Consider the following 19,384-nt stretch of genomic DNA (forward strand, 5'->3'; position numbering starts at 1 on the left):
GGAAATACAACAGGCGTGCTGTTTTTATTTTTATTATTGTATTGGCAAGTGCTCTCTCCTCATTTAATCTTACCCGTGAAAACACGTATCACTTTTAAGTCACTTAACGAAGTCTACCAACAAACCACTTTCAGGAATGTTCAGCAATTCAACGACTGTCGTGAAAATACTGCTATTGAGGCCCAAATATCGTAATAGGTTTTACATATTTTTGCAACTAAATTTACCTTTAAAAAAAACTCGCAAAGAGAGCAGAATAAGGACTGAATCCACTTGTTTCATCCTTCACTTAAAATCTAGGGACTTCCCTCAAGCTTAAACAACCAAACATACTAAGCGAGACATAAGAGTGAGTAATCGTATAATCATCAGCTTCAGCTTTTAAAATTCCACCACTTTTATCTATTACACAGCAATAACGTTGTAATCGTATAATTATCAGCTTCAGCTTTTAAAATTCCACCACTTTTATCTATTACACAGCAATAACGTTGTAATCGCTACCAGAAGTACAACTTATGACCAATGGATTACTTTTGTCCCTCGAATAAGCGGAAAAAGAGCATTTATGCGAGCTAACTTGAAAATGAACAGAACCGGGATCAAGCCAGATATAAACCAAAGATTTTGCTGTTGCCAAGAATGTGTGGCAACAACTGAACCGAAATTGAAACAAGCCAATCTCAACAGAGGGCGACGGCAAAGTGTTTATTCCATTCTCGCGCGACGACGGTTGAACAGATGTTTCAATAATTGCAAAAATGTGTCAAACAACTTCATCAATCTCGTTACAAAGATACGGTAGACATTGCCTTGCACTGAAATCGAATGGCAGATCATGAGGCACTGCAGCAACTTATGGCAGTCATCGCTAGATTTTCTTTTGCTTTCAAAAAGAAAATTTGCAACATATTGTAAAAAGAGGTGATTATTGGTCATGTACAATAGGAGCGCGCCGACGGTGAACCAGTCGGACTATCGCTTGAAGAAGACCAGCAGTACTACTGAAGCGGTCGAAACGTCGCGATCTACAACCTAAGTGACTACAATCTACATCGTGAGACAAACGATCATACGTCTTATCATCTAAAATTGGTAGAGATTTCCAATGGACAGAGGTCGAAAGCTTGCATTGAATTAAAGAGCAATAAGTGTTCAATTAACAGGATTAAGTTAACAAAGTGGCGCCTTTGGCGTAGTTCGACGCGAATAACTTCCTCTTCTTAGACACCTACTATTGTTGCAAGACAAAAATTGGTCTATTCAGCAACTTCTGTTAAATTTTATACATGGCACGGTTTCCTTTTCCTTATCGGATTAAGGCTAACCTGGAAGTAACAAGACGAAATAGAGGAAACTTACAAAGCCTATTAACGAAGAAGAGCAATTGACGGAAATGTGAAGGATCATTCGGATAAATCCGCCGGAGATAAATAATACTCTTGTACAAATCTTTGACAATCGCTGAGCACATCTTGTTGTATGTTAGAAATAAAAACATGGTACATATACACCTTATTCCAAAATGGCCGCTGATTTATGCGGATACAAATTGGCCCTTGTTGCCTCGTTCAAGATAAAATATTGTTTTGAATTTTAAGCTTAAGAACGAGGCATCAAGGGCTTATTTGAATAAAAACAAAAGAATATTTAAATGACGGCCATTTTGGAATAAGGTGTATAGCCATGTGTTTTGCTCGAGAAAATAGACCTTATGGGAATTTAGCCACACGAGTGTCATTTTGGCCGACAGAACATTTTGCAACGTTTATCGAGTGCAATGAATACATATATGTTTTGAACTCAAGGTGAAATCAATCAAATTATAATTTTATAGTAAAGTTTATGCAGTTCAAAAGATCAGTGAAAAGGTGCCAACGAATAACGCCTAGTTAACAGGTATATTGTACAACTGAGACCGTCTTGAATCGAAACCGCAATCAGTTCGTTGCACGCGATATTGACGATATTAAAAAAAAATCAGCAAAATCAATTTCATTTCAATTTCATCTAATTTGGGAATTGCCGATAAAACAGATTACTTTAGATAAAGGCTACACACAAACAACATGCATATTATGCCAAAAGAGGTTGTGCCATTCTGATAAAATAAAAGTCAAGCAAATCGCTTAGTGAGATAATCTGCAGTGTTGTTTTACAACGTTGAGCTGTATAGACGATCGAGTCCCACACGTGCGTTTTACATTTTGAAACATTTCTTTGCCAGCCTCGTCCGGACAAATTTGAGGTTATTTAAGGACGGTGCCTATTGTTATTGCATATTCGTTCTGCGCATCTCGAGATACTCGGATTTCCTATGGATGGTGCTTATTAATACAGGGATATTTTTTCACGGTTCAAAAGTATGCGGAGAAAGCAGAACTTAGCAAGTGCTCTTGGTATCCACAAAGAAAATTGGAGGTAAACACGCATTTTTCAGAGATAATCAAGCTTCAATTTGGAAAAGAACGTCATACATTTCTTTTTATTTTAAAGCCCTTTACGAACCTTGTTGATTAGTTATCTTCGAAAAATGCGTGGTTACTCCCAATTTTCTTTTTGGATTTCAATAACGTTAAGATCTGCTTTTCCCGCATATTCAGTAAACCCCGCAAAAATACCTTTGAATTAGTAGGCACCGTCCTTCAAAAGGGCGTGGGCAGCCGACAACAAATTCTAAATTTCCCCTCCAAATCTCCACGCCAAGTTCATTCCAAAGTAGTTTGCATACACTTTCCATGCCGAACGACTAGCTTGGATAATATAATCGCGACGTGATTAGAATAACGCGAAGTTGCATTTTTAGATAACGTTCTCGAAGCCGTCGTCGTTCTTGCTTAAGCTTCCTAATACCTCTACTGATCTTCGCAAATATTGATGCATGTCCGACATGTAGATTAAAAGACAAAATAGGTCGCATGCGCGAGTGGTTCGCCTGGCACTGTCTGGAGATCGTGAGAGCCCGGGTTCACGAATCGTTCCCACAACTATGGGTTTCAAAGCCCGACAGAGAATCTAATGATTCTTGTAGATTGAATTTTTCATTCTGTCATGTCTACACAAGGTCTTTGATAGAATATCTGCTGTTTTATTTGGTGACAAGGAGAACTGGAGCCTGGTTTATTTTGAACCGTTGTTTCGCACTTATTTTTAACTGTACAATCTACAGTTGTTCATTAAACTGGTTTTTATTATTAAAAAAAGGCATTGATTAGAAGAAATACGGTGTTTTTTTAGCGCATAAATACGGTACAGTATTACAAAAGCGTCTGAAAGCAAGCCGATATGTGCAAGGTACGGGGCATTAGACATGAGAGACTTTTCTTTCCGTTTTAGTTTTCATAAATAGAAGTGTTCTCGTGTATCGTGCGGTTGACAGGGTCATCATCGATAGAGAGACGCTGGTCTGATTGAGCTAATTGATCAAAACAAAAGGTCAGCGAGATTAAGGCTCTGGAAGCCGATGATTATATCATGAATTGGTCAGTAATTCAAAGCAGCCCTGCAAGCAATGAATTCAAAAACAACAACACGACTTTTCGAGAAGACCGGGGTTTTTTTCCGAAATGACGTCGAAACGCATTCAAAACATTCTTGGACAAAATTTTGTTGACAAGTGAGCCAAAGATTTAACACAGTCTGTCAGTTCTGAAAGCGACATCATTGGGTGCATTTAATCTGTCAGCTTGCTTGAACGCCAGTAAAAAAAAATCATTTAACTCTAAACATATCATGTTATGAGATTTTATTGGGACCGAAAAAAAATCGTTTCATCACTATTCAACCTTCAATACAAGAAATTCAGGTCAATTTAAATGAAATGTTATCCCAGGGACTTTTGATTAAAAATCAAGCTAGATGTTTAACTCATGATCAATAATAATCATTAGGAAAATGAAATTAGTATTCTACTGTATTAATCTTTAAATATTAACTGCGGGAACTGGGACTCGTTTTCCACCAATTAATCTCGGGTAAGATTTTTCGATTCGGCTTCACTTGTGTGTTGATTCTCTTTTAGAAGCTTCCAGAGGTTATGAACGTTTTTTTAATCCTGAATTAACTTCTTCGAATGGAACGGGCAAGACTTTGTAATAAAATTCGAAATAGACTTGTATCATCTTCCTTAAACCGTTACACTATTTATTCATCTTGACCACATCATTAGGAGATAAAGAGAACTGAGACAAATGTTTAACAATTACAATGATTACGTTGTTCAAATAATTACGAAAAGACCATGATTGATGAAAAGATACTGTAGGTTACAGAAGGGATTCTCCGGTTTAATGAACAAAACATTTCGCATTACTTATGTATTTTTATTTATTTACTTTACATTGCCTGGCAAATTGCAACGTTTATTATTTACACACAAAAACCGTACCCAAGTGCTTAATGGTGTTTCCATTTCAAGTTGTTTATTTACTTTTCGTTGACAATTATCTGCTTTTTCACTATCTTCGCTTCGGAAAATACCCCCCAAAACACACATAGAGATGTTCTCTGATAAATAAACCACTTTATAAGAACTCTCACTATTTCGTTGGGTTAGAAATGTGGCGGATGAACAGAGATTTCAAAGTCAAACAATGTTCAGGGTAATTTTCGACGTCCGAGCGGCGAATGATCCCAGCGCGCAATGCATAACGGTCAATACTGGGTCTTCAAACACACCTAAACTTTTAGGGATACACAGAAGCTCTAAATCAAAGCAGTCCGTTTCGAAAAGGCAAACCATGTCGCTTTAATTAACCGACATTTCCTGTCATTCAGTTGCTTTGTTTAACCAAACAGTGAAACGGAAGCCCGCTATTTCCCATTTCCTCTCGTTGTATTTTCTGTACTTAGCTACTTAGGAGACTGCTAGCCATAACAAATGTAAAAGCGATCAACGACGTGCCGCAGACAAAACCGCTCTAGCTGCGTTTACAATCACGCCCAAGTACATAATCCAGATTCCTCAGACTGGAAATCAAAGGCGTTAGAACGCGTTTGTTGGCTCCGTTATATCCGATTTCTAAACAAAGGGTCTAGAGGTTATCTCTGCCAAGATATTTTTCTCGAGTTTAAATTTCCGCCCATGATCAGATATAACTTGCAACTCCTTCTTGGCTAAAACGATTGTGTATCATCAGGTCCCGAGAGACAAGTGCAACAAAACGCGAAGCGAGATTCCAAGAAAATTGCTAACTCAGGGTGAGTAACTTCGTATCCACACCTTTTTCCTTTTTATTTCTAACGCTTGCACGGGTATTTCCTCGGACTGTTGCGACCATGTAGATTTCATTTTAAGTCTCAGAATATAGTCATGGTTTAATTCTAAAAAAATTGAGCGCTAAATAATTGTTTAAAAAGCGCACAAAAAGCCACACAGCTCTGCCTATGAGGCAAACCTTTAGCAAGTATTGCTTTAAAATAGGAAAACGGAGAAGAAACCGCTGTTATCTTCCTAGATTATGCCATGGACTCGCTTTCGATTCTAGCGAGCTATATTTCTTCTCCAACTCATCCTCCCCATCTTTCAATTTGTCACTTTTGAACACTTTGTAATTACAGCAGTTATACCAAAGCGCCCATCGTTACTTTGATCATTATAAAGTCATCGATTAAGGACTTTAACCTGTGAAGTCGGCTTAAGAAATAAGGTGGATTCATCAGTGTGACCGAGAAGTTAAAATCCCTGTCATATCACACGGAAGAATGTCATGGGAACGTACACGCAGACGGTCACCCGCAACTTACAGTACAGTACCTACTGAACTGAAAACCAAATTCTAGGACTTCTGCAAGCCTCTTTGCTAGCTAGTCTTGTCTACATGCAGTTAAGATTTGATGCAATGTCATTGCTGTATAGTACCATCTCAAAACTTAAGTCTACTGAGGAATTTCACGAAACATTCCGATAATTGCCGGCAATTTAGGTTTCACTCTTTTCATAACCAGACTGGGTAAGAGAAACTGAAACTTAAGAAAACCAAAAGAATTGTCCGTCTATGCATCAATCCAGATCGCCATTACTTCCCATGTAATCAACAGAGAGAAATGCAGACTTATTGCTTTATTGCCTTTATAACCTGAATTCCAAGTACTATTTCTCGCTCTCTTCGGGCAGTAACTTTCACATAGCAAAAGCAAAAGATTAAAAATGCAGTCTATCATTAGGTCCAACTTCGTCGTTGCAGTTTTAGAACAAAAATAGTTTGTGTTTTGTTGGTGTAATAGGAGCAAGGATGCAGAAAAATACCAAAAGGCTATATCAATAACATCGTTGTCGAAGTTTGTTTACACAGCAGTCTTCGAAAAAGCCGTGTTATTTTAAAAGATTTTGTTTCAACAAACTGGACTCGTTTCAATTCAACTTAGACAGTCCACATGCCAACCTTAGAATGGTGCAGTAACATTGAAGTTCCAACGAGATGACCTCCCCATAATTGCTTGTTTCGCATTGCAAGTTGCGAGGTGATGTCGACATCGGTTTAACTTATCAAAGTTTTTCCATGAGGTGTTCGTTAGACAAAATCTCAAGAGGTTAAAAAGCAGAAAGAAAAACCAGTACAGTCCGAAAGAGAAACGTTACAACAACAAAAAAAACAAAAACAGTGCATCTCTGTTGTGAAGCACAGTCAGTAAACCGTAGCACATGAAAGTTAAACCGCTCAGTTGCAGTAAACAGTAGCAATTGCTGGGTGGGCTTCCATCTTAATGGTCACACTCAAGGATTTCAAGGATTTAAATGCCGAGTAAACACTAACCGTACAATATAATAAACAGTACCACATGCAGGAAAGTGTTTAATTCCAAGATTTCATGTGTATATTCATGCACTGTACCAGAACATTCATTCAAACAAACACAAACGGAGTAAAACACATCTCAGTAGCTAACATTTGAACGGTTGTACCTCAAGATTTCATTTAACAGCAGACTGAAATTAAAACCTGAGGAACCGTGACATGGCTAAGCTTAAACAGCGCCCTGGAATTTGACGTAGTCAAACGTGAGTTCACAATTAATGCTCTCCACTGTGAACTCTCTGCCGTAGAACTTTTGCCTTCAAAAGACGTAACAAACTTTACGAGCTTAATGCTTCTTAGTAAGGCTTTGGCGGTAATCTCAGCCATCGCTAAGTGTTTCAGTTTTGGACACTTACACATCCTGTACCACTAGGGGACAAATTCACTGTTGTCTGAACCAAGTTTGCTCTCCAATGCAAGCATGGAACGCAGATTGCGTGAAAGGAGAAAGATCGACTTCATAGTACTTGGGAAATGCCTTAACCAGTTGAAAACTATTAAGTCTGGGTCCGACTAAGAAGTATATGAATACCGTGTTTGATTGATATCCTTACTGATTAAAAAAAAGGAAAGGAAAGGAAAGGAACTTTATTTAAGTGTCTAGTCGTTCTAGCGCTGGAGCACTAATAGCCCACTTTAGATGTCATAAAAGTCAGTCCTAAACAAAAGGCATCAACTCGAGGCTCTGGGGAATAAACTCATTCACTACTTGCGCAATCCCATAATACACCTCTATTACCCCCCAAAACTTTTGCATAGCCATTGTTCGCAATTTCTCCTAGGACATGAAAATGTCCCAAGAGGAGAAGTCGAAAACAATGCCTACGCCTATTTTTGGTGGGTAAAAGAGGTGTATTATGGGATTTGTGCAAGTAGTGAATGAGTTTATTCCCCAGAGCCTCGAGATGATGTCTTTTTAAAACCTAATTTTAATATATTGAAAGCGGGCTATTGGGGACACTGTAAACTAAAATTAGCAATCAACGTAAATCAATTCAAATGTTGGTTTTTGGTTTTTGAGGAGGGAGCTCCTCCGTTTAGCAGGTAAACGAATGGATGAAAGCCGCCATTTAAGCTAGAATATAAACGTGTAAACAAGGCCTGGCGAAACTTAAACAGAAACACCGGATCCTGGTGGTGAAAAATCAAATTTATCAAAAACCAAAACAGCAAGGAGGATTGAACCGTTCAATCACCCTCATTAACCGGTCCTTTGTCTTTCTCAGGTACAGAGAAGATGCCCGGCACTGGAATCGCTATGATGGTTGTCTATGTTTACACCAAAATTTACACTGATACGGGTGGCCTAGGACTCAGTATCTACAGACCACAGTGTCCCCCTGGCTTTTGCATTCTTGGTGATTACGCACAGGAGGGAGACACCAGTAAGCCAAACCATGGTGCCATGCTATGTGTTCTCATGACTGACTCCAAAGTGGTGGCAAGAGCCGTGGGGTTCAATCAAATGTGGAGTAGCGAAGGCCCGGCCAGTGGAAATGGCGACTTCAGCGGAGTATATGACGATGAAGATTCCACCGATTATAGCGGTACTTCCGCTTCCGGCAATAGCCAAATCCTAGCATTTTGGGAACCTACAGTTCCCCACGACAAATATGTTGCACTTGGTCACGTCGCCACAACCAGTTACGAACCACCACATGATATTCAAGTATGCGTTGTGCACAAAAGTGTGGCCACGCCAGGGATTCCAGGTAAGCGTTTGTGGATGGAAGAATCCCGTATGTCAAGCATCTGGACTTTGGCTCCCAGTTATCACTACTTGAACATTGGTACATTTGTAAGTAGCGATTCCTCAATAGCACCTCGCGTCAATCAATTCTGGTCGTTGATTCCTAGTGTCATTCCCGCTCCACACAACACGTCTTTGTTGATCAAGAAGCTAAAAAGGGCCGATCTGGCACTTTTATACCGGGGACAAGAATGTCACATAGATTCCAAGCCTCTAAGTGTGTACCTCCCGCAAGCACCCACTGATTATGCCCCTCTGGGACACTACGCGGAGCAGGGTCCCGTGTCGCAGCATAAGGAAGTGAATGTGCTGGTTGTTAAGGAGGAAGGAGGCAGAGGACTTCTAAGAAACCCTATAGCCTACCAGGAGCTTTGGAGGTCAAATGCTGCGAGCAACAATACGAACGCCGCCATTTGGAGACCAGTGCCAGCCCCAGGGTACCTCTGCCTTGGTCACGTGCTAGGTCTCGGCTTTGATGCACCTCCCACGAATGCCATTATGTGCCTTCACTGGAGCGTGGTAGGCAGGAGCCCAGCTCGTTGTAAGAGGGTGTGGTGGAACAAGTGTTCGCTCAAAAAGCAAGCAACAATCTGGAGCGTGACAGGCGCGGATACTTGCCTCACCGCTAATACGTTTGTCATTCATCAAGGGCTGCATCTCCCTCACTGGGAGGAACTGTTGTTTCACTGCTTTTATCGAAACGAGGTGCCAGTGAAGTAGAGAGGCGAGACCTTACAAAAAGAAAAAAACCCGAGAGCAAGCTATATTGGAGGGGTGGGGTGAGGACAGGAAAAAAAGCCCATCAACGGCTCCAGCAGTCCTCAAAGAGCGGTTCCGGACAGGAGGAAAGAAAAGAAGGACGTTTTCCCTAACCCTAAGCTTTGACATAATATTATCCAGATTTCTGGTCGTTATTTCTTTTTGTAGATATCGCAAATTTCAAACCTTAACTGGTCAATCATATAAGGTAGAGCTCGAGTTAAAAGCCGAGAATAAAGTTTCCTTTTGAATGTAGCACAAGAAGTTCCCTTTGATGCTGATGACATAACAGTTAATGTAATTAAACCACATAATAAGGAAAGCCCAATAGGTTTACGGATACGATATTTTAAAGCGAAGAGAGTCAATTCGCGTTTTCCGACAGATCATAGATTTTTCAAGGAGCGATCTTCCCCAGCATAGCAAATAGTACATTTTGAAAGAAGATGGCAATAAGTACAACCAAAAAGCGTTGACAAAAAAGGACTGAGTAAAAGGTATAACCACTGGAGGTTTTTCTATGATTACGTCAAAACAACGTCGAAATCAACACTCTGCTGATCGAAGAAAGAAAATGTTAATCGAACTGAAAACTTCAACTTCACAAGAAATCTTGGTTTTCCCTATTTTTTCAGCACCACTCTAGCAACCCCACGTGAAAAAGTCCTTCGCTTACGCTTAGTATTAAAATTTATTAGGCGCCACGAACAAAGTAATCCAACGGGCAAGTCACAAAGCATGAATATTAACATAGGAGCGACAAGTTTTCTTTTGTTATTACATGACCTTTGTAGTTCGTATGCAAATTTTACAAAGAACTGCAGGGGTGGTTATAATTATCATAATAGAATAATTTAATTGATCGTCCATGCGTAAAGGAAAGATCGAATGAATAGGAAAGGAAAGAAACTTTATTTAAGTGTCTTGTCGTTCTAGCGCTGACGCACTAATTGGGGACACTGTAAATTGAAATTAACAATTAAGGAACGTCAAGGAACGTCACATTTGATCTTATTTAGAGACTACAGTATATAAATAACGTTCTGTATACGTTTCACTTCGAAGGCTAAGTACTCTTGCGAAACATGCACGTGTTCTGTCTGGCAAGAAAGATTAATTTAAAAAACACGCATGCGCAAATGGCAAATACACACCACAAGTGCGAAATTTCTGCGGAGAACATATACTTGCTTGACGCAACCATGTGGTAACTCTGGTTTTCCTTCAACACGCATAAATCTTTCGCCTTTTACTAAAGATTTCCGTGGAGGAGAACAACTGAATGAGTCTATAGACAAATTTTTCGTCGCCCTGCCTACCGGCGGGGCTCCAAATTGCTAATAAAAGGACAACTGATAATGAACTATGTTCGTACTTTTTCATTATTATGCAGTCGTTTCATAAAAAGACATTCAACCAGCGATCGCTGTTCCTAATGTTCATTCTCGGAACTTTCAATGTGACAGTTGGTACTAACCTTGCTTTTCAGCCATCGCTAAGTGTTTCAGTATTACGTAATTGCATACATACACATACTGTACCACTAGGGGGCAAATTCACTGTTGTCTGAACCCAGTTTGCTCTCCAATGCACGCATGGAATGCAAATTACGTGCAAGGAGAAAGATAGACTTAACAGTATTTGGAAAATGCCTTAACCAGTTGAAAACTATAAAGTCAGCGTCTGACTAAAAAGTATGAATACCGTTTTTGCATTGCTATGCTTATTGATTGGGCCAAAAACGTCCGGAGCTAACTTCTCGACTCGATGTTGACCGGCTTCAAATATGAGGCGATTATAAAAAGAGACGTCACAATAAGAAATTCATGTCTAAAAAGTTATGGAGGAAACGAATGGATACAAACCATATAAATTTGTACACAAGGCCCAGCGGTGAAAATTTATCAAAAGAACTGCACGGGTGCTTTTAATTATCATAATAGCATAATTTAATTGATCGTCGATGTGTAAAGGAATGAACTTTTTGGAATAACTCGAATGAATCGAATGAAGCAACAACACATTTGCTCTTATTTAGAGACTATATATTAAATAAGGTTCTGTATACGTTTCACTTCGAATGCAAGAAGTACTCTTGCGAAACATACACGTCTTCTGTCTGGCAAGAAAGATTAATTTAAAAAACACGCATGCGCAAATGGCAAATACACACCACAAGTGCGAAATTTCTGCGGAGAATATATACTTGCTTCACGCCACTCAACGGTAACTCTGGTTTTCCTTCAACACGCATAAATCTTTCGCCTTTTACTAAAGATTTCCGTGGAGGAGAACAACTGAATGAGTCTATAGACAAATTTTTCGTCGCCCTGCCTACCGGCGGGGCTCCTAATAGTCAACAAAAGGATAAATGATTGAATGTGCTACTTATTACCCTCAGGCGGCTCAACGAACGATCGCTGTTCCTAAATGTTCAATATCACGTCAAAGTCAGTACTAACCTTGCTTTTCTAGTATAAGACACAGCGTTTGAATAGCAGCCCAGTTCAGTTCCAAATGAAGGTGAAATAAATGCCCTCCAGCTGTCAAACGCAGAGATGTGCCCATAGTCACAGGGTCTGTCCTAGTGAATGAACAGGGAAGACAAGACACGCGCCCTAGAAATGTGGCCAACTCTTCCAGCTGTTTTGTTAGTCGTGAAGGTAGAAGAAACAGTTGATTGAGATGGACAGTTTTCGGAGTAAAATCTCGAACTGCTTCCAGGTGGCTAAGAAAAAGGAAAAAAACAAGCATTTTCATATCGTCTCGATTTGTTTTCGGACGTTGAAAAAAGGCGTGAGAACAATCCGAGTTTCAAAATTTTAACACAACAGGGAAAAGCCGTCATTGCTGTCTGCCCCGCAATATCGGGAACTACATGCAAAAGTGTTAGGGTTCTTTAAGGGATCTCGACTTACAACCAAGCCTAGCATCCGTACCGTCTCCACACGGTCTTGGAGTCCACAGACGTGAAGAACAATAATATTATGTTTATTGTAGTCTAAAATAGCTGAAAGCTTTAGTTCTACTTAACACTTACTTGTGCACAAAGTATAACAGGAAGGCACAAAATTTTCCGCATTTTCTACGAAGCTCCAGAGAACGAGAATGTACATCATCTAAGAGAAAGAGATAACAGGACTGAAGAGTCGAGGTTTCCTTTAATATCCTTTGATTTTAATTCAGGTACTTTAATAATAAAGACGATGGCAATGACATTGACGTTGTTGATAACTATTACAACAATATTAAAATAAATATTATCATAAGCATTACTTTAAATCAAAAAGCAATCTTGCATGATGCCACATCTGGGAATTAAACCCGGACACAATGATGGAGAAGAGAAACAAACCTCACTTATTGTATTACTGGAAATTTATTATAGTGATGAACGAGTTTTGCAGGTTTCTTTCATGATAAAACTGTGCTGTTATTGAGTACATTGGTGGTTACCTGTCAAAGATGTAACATTGGTGAGTGCATCCAGCTTAAAAACTTCCTGCCTGTAAATATGAAAAGAATTAGCGCTCAATAATAACATGAGTTGACATGTTATAATATCCTGCTGAACATTGTGAAAGTGTTTGGCAAGTAAAAAAATGGAAACAACTTTTAGCCACAATATTCCTAACAAATTCTAAACAAACGAGGAGCTTTCAAGAGTATTGTAGATTCACTCCAAACAGGACAACAAATAATAGGAAATACAAGCCTACTTTAATGCTCACATAACTAACAAGGGCAGGTAACAAGATACAAGAAGAATGTAAATTCAAACAACATTATAGAACAGTTTTGAAATGACTGTCAAAAGTAATTATGCAATTGCAATTGCTATGCTTAGTGATTGGTTTTAGAATCTTGCGCCAGTTTATCAACCAAGGAACACCAAAACCATCTGCGACTAGCATGCACAATTTTTCCAGTGCTTTAAGCAAGTCACATGGAATTGCTATGAATTTGAATTGGTTCATTTTGCTGTTTGCACCTTCTGTGATTGGTCGCAGTAATTACTTTCAATAACAATTGGTATTTGTTTTAGAGCGAGTTTCAATTGATTGTCGTAAAACCTTCGTAAAACCAAAACCAAAGTAATTACTTTGGCCAATCAAAAAGGATGAAGCCAATCCAGTAAACCAATCAAAACTCGAACTAATTACACGTAGCCGACACAAAGCGCGGGAAAATGTGCACGCGCGAGCCACAATTGGTTTTGGTTTCACTTCTGATTGGTTGAAAAAGTGGCACGATAACTATGAACCAATCACTGAGTGAAGTAATGAAAAACCAAAGTAATTACACAGTTACTTTCGACACTCAATTGAAAACCACTCTATGACGCTCAATTGAAAACTGCTCTATATGCTGACAGCCTAAGACTATGTATTTGACCACAAACCAAAAGCAGATCATAACACTACAAAGACGTTGACAGCGGCTTCAATAAGTACCGAAAACCTACGAAAAGCCCTTTTCAATTCACTCTGAGAAGTCAGGAACTTTTTCCCTAAATTAACGTAATGAAAGACAAAGCATTTCAAACCTAAGATTAAGATTCATTTTGACAATGAGTAACAGCCGGTTACTCCACTCACACCAGCCTCCACCTTCACATTTTTTATTAAAACCCCTGTGTTGATGAAAATCCATTTTTAAAATATATAATAGGCTCGAAGTAAAAGAACCTCAAGGCAATAGCCAGGTTATGACATTCAAGAATGATTAGATTAAAGGGAACTTTAATGGTTGCTTAATTTTAAAGAAGGGATGGTAGTGTATCAGGACAGGGACTTCAAAGGTGTATTATATGTGTGTCCATTAGACCAATTTGAAAGGATGCATTTTTTCAAGTCATTATTGAAACGTATGTAACATCTTTGATAGATCTCCAGCAGTCCTCTTGAAGATCTTACGTCTTGTTCAACAATCCTCCAAAATCATTGCCAGGACACTCAAGGGTATGCCTAAATTTTATACTAGTTCTTCCAGGACTGGACATTGATTTGTTGATTGTGAAGGATCCTTGAGAGGCCTTTTAATTGTCACCATCTAGACCATAAAATATTATCAAGGATCTCTAAGACACCATCAGAAACCTTCTTGTCAGCAACTGCATGAATATTTTTCAACATCCTCTCAGATCTTTAAAGTGCTACCGTGACCAAAACATCACTTCTTTTTTTCCTTCAGATTTTGAAAGTGTGATTGCTCAACACTTGACTGGCAAAATTTTAAGCTTTGATTTTTATTCAAAGGCTATTTACTTTGAGTGTAAGTCTTGGATTCTACAGTCCGCCATTATTCACGTCCCAACCTGACTAATTGAACCTCAGGGGGTTGAATCTAAGGGAAATTGACGTCATTTACTCACTAGCTTAAAAGTTCAGCTTGTAAACGCAGCTTATTATATATGCAAAACACAAGTTTAGAAGTCTAAAAGCCCGAAACTCTGTGCTGCATATTAATCCAACCGCGTACACACGCAAAATTGCATTCTTAAACTATTGAGTCTTTGACATCATTTTCTCCTTGATCCAGCTCTCTCAAGATTTTATAGTTAGTAATGGCGGACCATTAAACACAAAAATTCCAGTTAAAATAAACAGGTGTCTTTTTGAAATCAAGGCTTAAAACTTCGATCAGTTTAATACTGTTTAGTTAAAATAATTTTTTTTTTTTGTCATAGTAGCACTTTAAAGGATCTTTGTGATATCTCTCAGATAGTGTGCACACTATCATTGGTCAGTTTAGCTGGCCAAGGTTGACATTTATGGCCAGTAACTTCAGATAGCTAACACCAAGAGATACAATAAAATGATCATAAGTACTTAAAGTTACTACTCCTTGTTTTTTTTCCAGTTTGACTTATGTCCTGAGTAGGAACAAATTCAGCTGAAAAATCCATGCTGTAGCTTGAACATCCTTACAAAGAGGTTCTGTATGGATGTCCTAGTGATAATCTTAATTTGGAGATTTTTTAATTGTTGGTTGGCCCACTTGTTTCAAACTTAAAGACAATAAAAGACAATATCAAATCACAAACATTACCTAAGCATAAAGAATAGAGTTTCCATGTGCTGCACCAGTGCATTTGCCATCACAAATTTTGCCCCAAACAGCTGGGTAACTGAATCATCAAAGATCCTTGGGTAAGGATTTTCATTGTGCAGAATTCTATAATCAGATAAACAGGGTACTCAGTTTTGAAAGAGAAATTTAGAAATTCAAGGGTACAATATAGTTATGGATCCACAGCAAGGATACCCTTAATTCATGTCAAAAATCAAAATGAAATCCAGGTTAAATAATAAATATTAATAGTTTTCATTTGAATTCTACGTTGTTCAAGGCCAAGTGCTTTGAAGCATGGTTTGGGCGAACCCCTGAAGAGACCCCTGCTGACCCGCTGACGAGTAAGATCGTCTGGTGTTAAATACACAGTCGAGAGTAAAATCTACATTTAATAAGTGTCACTAATAGGAGGGAAAGGGTTAATTAATCTGTTCCAACACAATGATTAACAAAAGCAAACAAAAATGTTGCTTTGAATTTAAACTTGGGTTCAGAGTCTGTAAGTCAATAAAAGGTCCCATTAGACCAAACCTATGGGCTGTCAATTGTCAATTTCAACCTTTGTAATTTAACTATTGAAGATTCAATTCTTTCGTAGGACTTGTGGATAACAAACTAGTTTGGCAACATCCCATCTGTTGGGATTCCTTCATGTTCATCTGTTATTTGATCTCAATTCTTGCCAGGGACTTTGATTTCCTTCTCTGTTATCCCTTAATTGGCCAGGTGCCAAGCAACTCTTGTATAATAATCTTTCTCACAGGTACTTGACATAAATATATCACTTACTTCTACTTCGATCTATCAATAGCACTAGCTGCATTATCACATTGAAGTAAATGATACTGCTGAGTCGGCTGACCAGTGATATTTGCTGTAAAGCTCTTGGCTCTTAGATACATATCTAAGAGCCAATCTTAGATATGTGACATCTTGGCTCTCAGATACATATCTAAGAGCCAAGATAACCAACCTCCCTTAGCAGTACAGACCATCTACTGCTGCAGATCCAGTCTTACGGACTGCCAAATTCCTGCCTCAAGTTCTGATTTTCTCTTCACTTATTGTTCCTTTATCTGAACACCAAGGAACTAGCTTGAACCATCTTTCTCACAGGCATATTCCACCATCACCACACACTGAACTTCAAGGGGAGTTGCTTATGGAGTATCATTATGTGTTTCTTTTATCCAAGTCTGTTTATCTAAATTAGTATATTGGACTTTTTATTCCTCTTTTTAATTGAGCAGGAAAATGTTTTAAAATAAACTTACGCACTGAAGACTCCATTTTCTAGGTAACCATTTTGGCAGAGCCCTTCCTTGACTCTGATGGAAAAGACATTCCCATTGCAGCTCAACTCTGCTGGATTTCTGATTACTGATTCTACCAATGAATGAAATCTTAATCAATGAAATATTAATGGACTGTATAAACAGACAGACTTGTTTTAGTTTCAATCCTGTTCCACTCTGGCTTGCTACTCCAATGCAATTTTCATGAAGGCCAGGAATTCTCTAACCAAGGAGTTGCTTCAGATAATCACTTATAATATATTTGGCAAGAGCTGGTCTTATCACGGTAGAACAGTCACCGGAGCAGTTTGATCTATTCTTTGATAATAATGTACCCTGGTAATATACATGAAAATCAATCCTGATTGGCTAAGAGCAGTGCAGTTCAAGTGTAACACTAGCGCAAAAAAGTGGAATACCAGTGCAAATCATACATCAAAATTCTGGATTATGATTGGCTAATAAACAATATGGTTTGGTCAGAACCAATCAAATCTTTTGTTTTCAAATCAAGCACACACCATGGATGGCACAAATTATGGGGCAATGTTTCCCTGATTGCGTGATACACGTGAATTTCTTCTGCTTAACCATCTCAAATTTTCTCATGTATATTATTAATAAGCAATCACAAGATTTTGAGTGCAATTTGGGAAAAATAAGCACTAGTAATTTTTTTGCAAAGACTACAAATTGCACTCATCCTAGTAACGGGCTTGTGCAATTTTGGTCATCTTTGAAAACTTACTCATGAATGCTTATTTATTCCAAATTACACTCGACTAACTAGGTGTAAGTGCAATAACAGGTATAGCTTTAAATATGCGGAAAACGAAGCACTGACAGAGAGAGGGTGTAAAGGGTGCACTGTCGGCTTCCATTGATACTAGTTTCGTAACTGAAGGAACTACCTTTACCTGGAGACAGCCTCTCAATGATGGCTGGAGAATCGAAAATTTAAAACACAAACAGACAGTCCTTTCAACTAACCTTGAAAAATTAGTGTAGCTAATGGTAATCAGAGTCTTCCACGGGGGAACTACACAAATTCTTAACTTTGCATTTATAGTTTGCATGATAGTTGATCTGCATAGACGGAATGCTAATATCATGATAATATTAAGGACAAGATTACTGAAGACAATATTGTTGTTATTTCAGTAGAAACAGAGATACAAAAAGGTTTAAATAATAGTTTATCGTCAATTAAAAAAAAACTACCAGAATCTTCAAGTTTGCATTTATACCCAGTGATAGTTAATTGTTAAATGTTTGTGAAGTTGTAAGTTAAGTTCAAAATTTGTCAACTTAATATCGGTTTTGCTTTATAAGTAAAAATTAAAATAAAAAAGTGTGCTGTCGACGTCTATTGCAACCTGTCTACAGACTCAACTTCAAGAGCAATTCTCTATTTTCGAATTCCCCATTAATACACTTTGTTTGCCCCCCAAATTTTGCATAAACCATTGTTTTCAAATGCTCTTGGGAATATGCAGTGTCCCCAAGAGCATTTGAAAACAATAGTTTACGCAAAATTTGGGGGGCAAACAAAGTGTATTATGGGGAATTCGAAAATAGAGAATAGAAAGCTACCATTGGAGTAATATGGTAATTTTAAAATTTCCCCGGGGTGGGAAAATTTCATCACCTATCAAAATGGGAACATGATGGGGCATTTGAACAGCATTTGAACAAAAAAGTGCCCGGCGGGTGCCGGTTGAAAGGAGGGGGGGGGGGGGGTTGTTGAAGCTTCGATTTGAATTTACAGATAAATAAGGGAGATATGCCATGGTCCTCCATATGTTTGTATTAACTTCTTCTTCTTTGTTTTCAAGCAGAGCATGGCCTCGTTGATTCTGATTTAAGCTTAATCAAACAGGCAGATCCTTGCGAAATAACGCTCGATATAAAATTAATTTGTTGCTTTCCCTCGCGATCACCTACCAACTGTTTCGATTTGCAATCTGCCATCGTGTGTTTTTTGCCTCTTTGCCAGTGGCTCCTCTCTCGCTTCACTTTGATCGCAGAATTCTTCCAAATCTAAACTATCAGTCCATTCCGAAAGATCTTGCAAATCGCTGCAAAATTCCATCATCGACGGCCGACAACAAATTCCCAATTACCCGCCTTTTAGTGGAACCCAGTACCGCGTTTGCCGCAAAAACACGGTGAGAAGAAAAATTCCAAACATTCTTCACATTCTTATAACTCTACTTCTTCCCAAACTCCAAAAAAACGAGAGAAAGTATGTTGTATTTTCAGAGGAATGAAGACCTCAAATCTAATCACATCTGTTTTCTGACGACGGAGAATAATGCCCTAGGTCGAAACAAAGAGGATATCCCCCAACTTTACGGGAACTACTTTGAAACGGCTCTGAACATGTTGATCGGTTCTAGCACGAAATCAGCACCCTGCATGAGTTTAATGTTAGTTTCCTTCAAATAATATCTGTCCTGGGCAAAAATTCATTCATAGTTGTGCCCATGCGTGTTGGCCACACTGGGTGGGTGTTATCCTGTGTCACCTTGCTTTTTTTGTTTTTATTTATATAAAGGACTAACAAGAAACGTCAAAAGGGCGTTTACGTGGGAAGCTGCGAGTTTATCGTTACAAAGTACTTATGACTTTAAAAAGACAAAACATAATGAAAATATTCAACAAAGCCGGATATCCTAAGCGACACGCATCCCAGGAGAAAACTTCGC

General features: G+C 38.6%; 2 protein-coding genes and 2 non-coding genes across 4 annotated transcripts in view; 3 read left to right on the forward strand and 1 right to left on the reverse strand.

The window, feature by feature from the left end:
- LOC137996785 (protein MMS22-like) overlaps window positions 1-18,849 on the reverse strand; it is a 73,831-nt gene extending 54,982 nt beyond the window's left edge. The window contains exons 1-6 of the mRNA XM_068842368.1: window positions 18,621-18,849; window positions 16,656-16,767; window positions 15,358-15,483; window positions 12,763-12,812; window positions 12,347-12,425; window positions 11,769-12,034 (exon numbers count right to left, since the gene is read on the reverse strand). Coding sequence (XP_068698469.1) covers window positions 11,769-12,034; window positions 12,347-12,425; window positions 12,763-12,812; window positions 15,358-15,483; window positions 16,656-16,767; window positions 18,621-18,771 — 784 coding nt within the window. The 5' untranslated portion in view covers window positions 18,772-18,849. The remainder of the gene's footprint in view (window positions 1-11,768; window positions 12,035-12,346; window positions 12,426-12,762; window positions 12,813-15,357; window positions 15,484-16,655; window positions 16,768-18,620) is intronic.
- LOC137994502 (uncharacterized) lies at window positions 5,068-9,561 on the forward strand. Its single transcript, XM_068840084.1, has 2 exons — window positions 5,068-5,199; window positions 8,024-9,561. Exon 2 carries the CDS (start codon window positions 8,035-8,037, stop codon window positions 9,265-9,267), a length of 1,233 nt encoding a protein of 410 aa, XP_068696185.1. The 5' UTR covers window positions 5,068-5,199; window positions 8,024-8,034; the 3' UTR covers window positions 9,268-9,561.
- On the forward strand, window positions 10,515-10,635 carry LOC137998227 (U5 spliceosomal RNA). The gene has a single exon (XR_011122788.1). It is a non-coding gene; the product is annotated as a U5 spliceosomal RNA (small nuclear RNA).
- Window positions 11,534-11,654, forward strand: LOC137998228 (U5 spliceosomal RNA). Its single transcript, XR_011122789.1, has one exon. It is a non-coding gene; the product is annotated as a U5 spliceosomal RNA (small nuclear RNA).
- Window positions 18,850-19,384: the final 535 nt, after the last annotated feature.

The sequence above is a fragment of the Montipora foliosa genome, chromosome 3 (genome assembly GCF_036669935.1).
Source record: "Montipora foliosa isolate CH-2021 chromosome 3, ASM3666993v2, whole genome shotgun sequence".
Classification (NCBI taxonomy): domain Eukaryota; kingdom Metazoa; phylum Cnidaria; class Anthozoa; order Scleractinia; family Acroporidae; genus Montipora; species Montipora foliosa.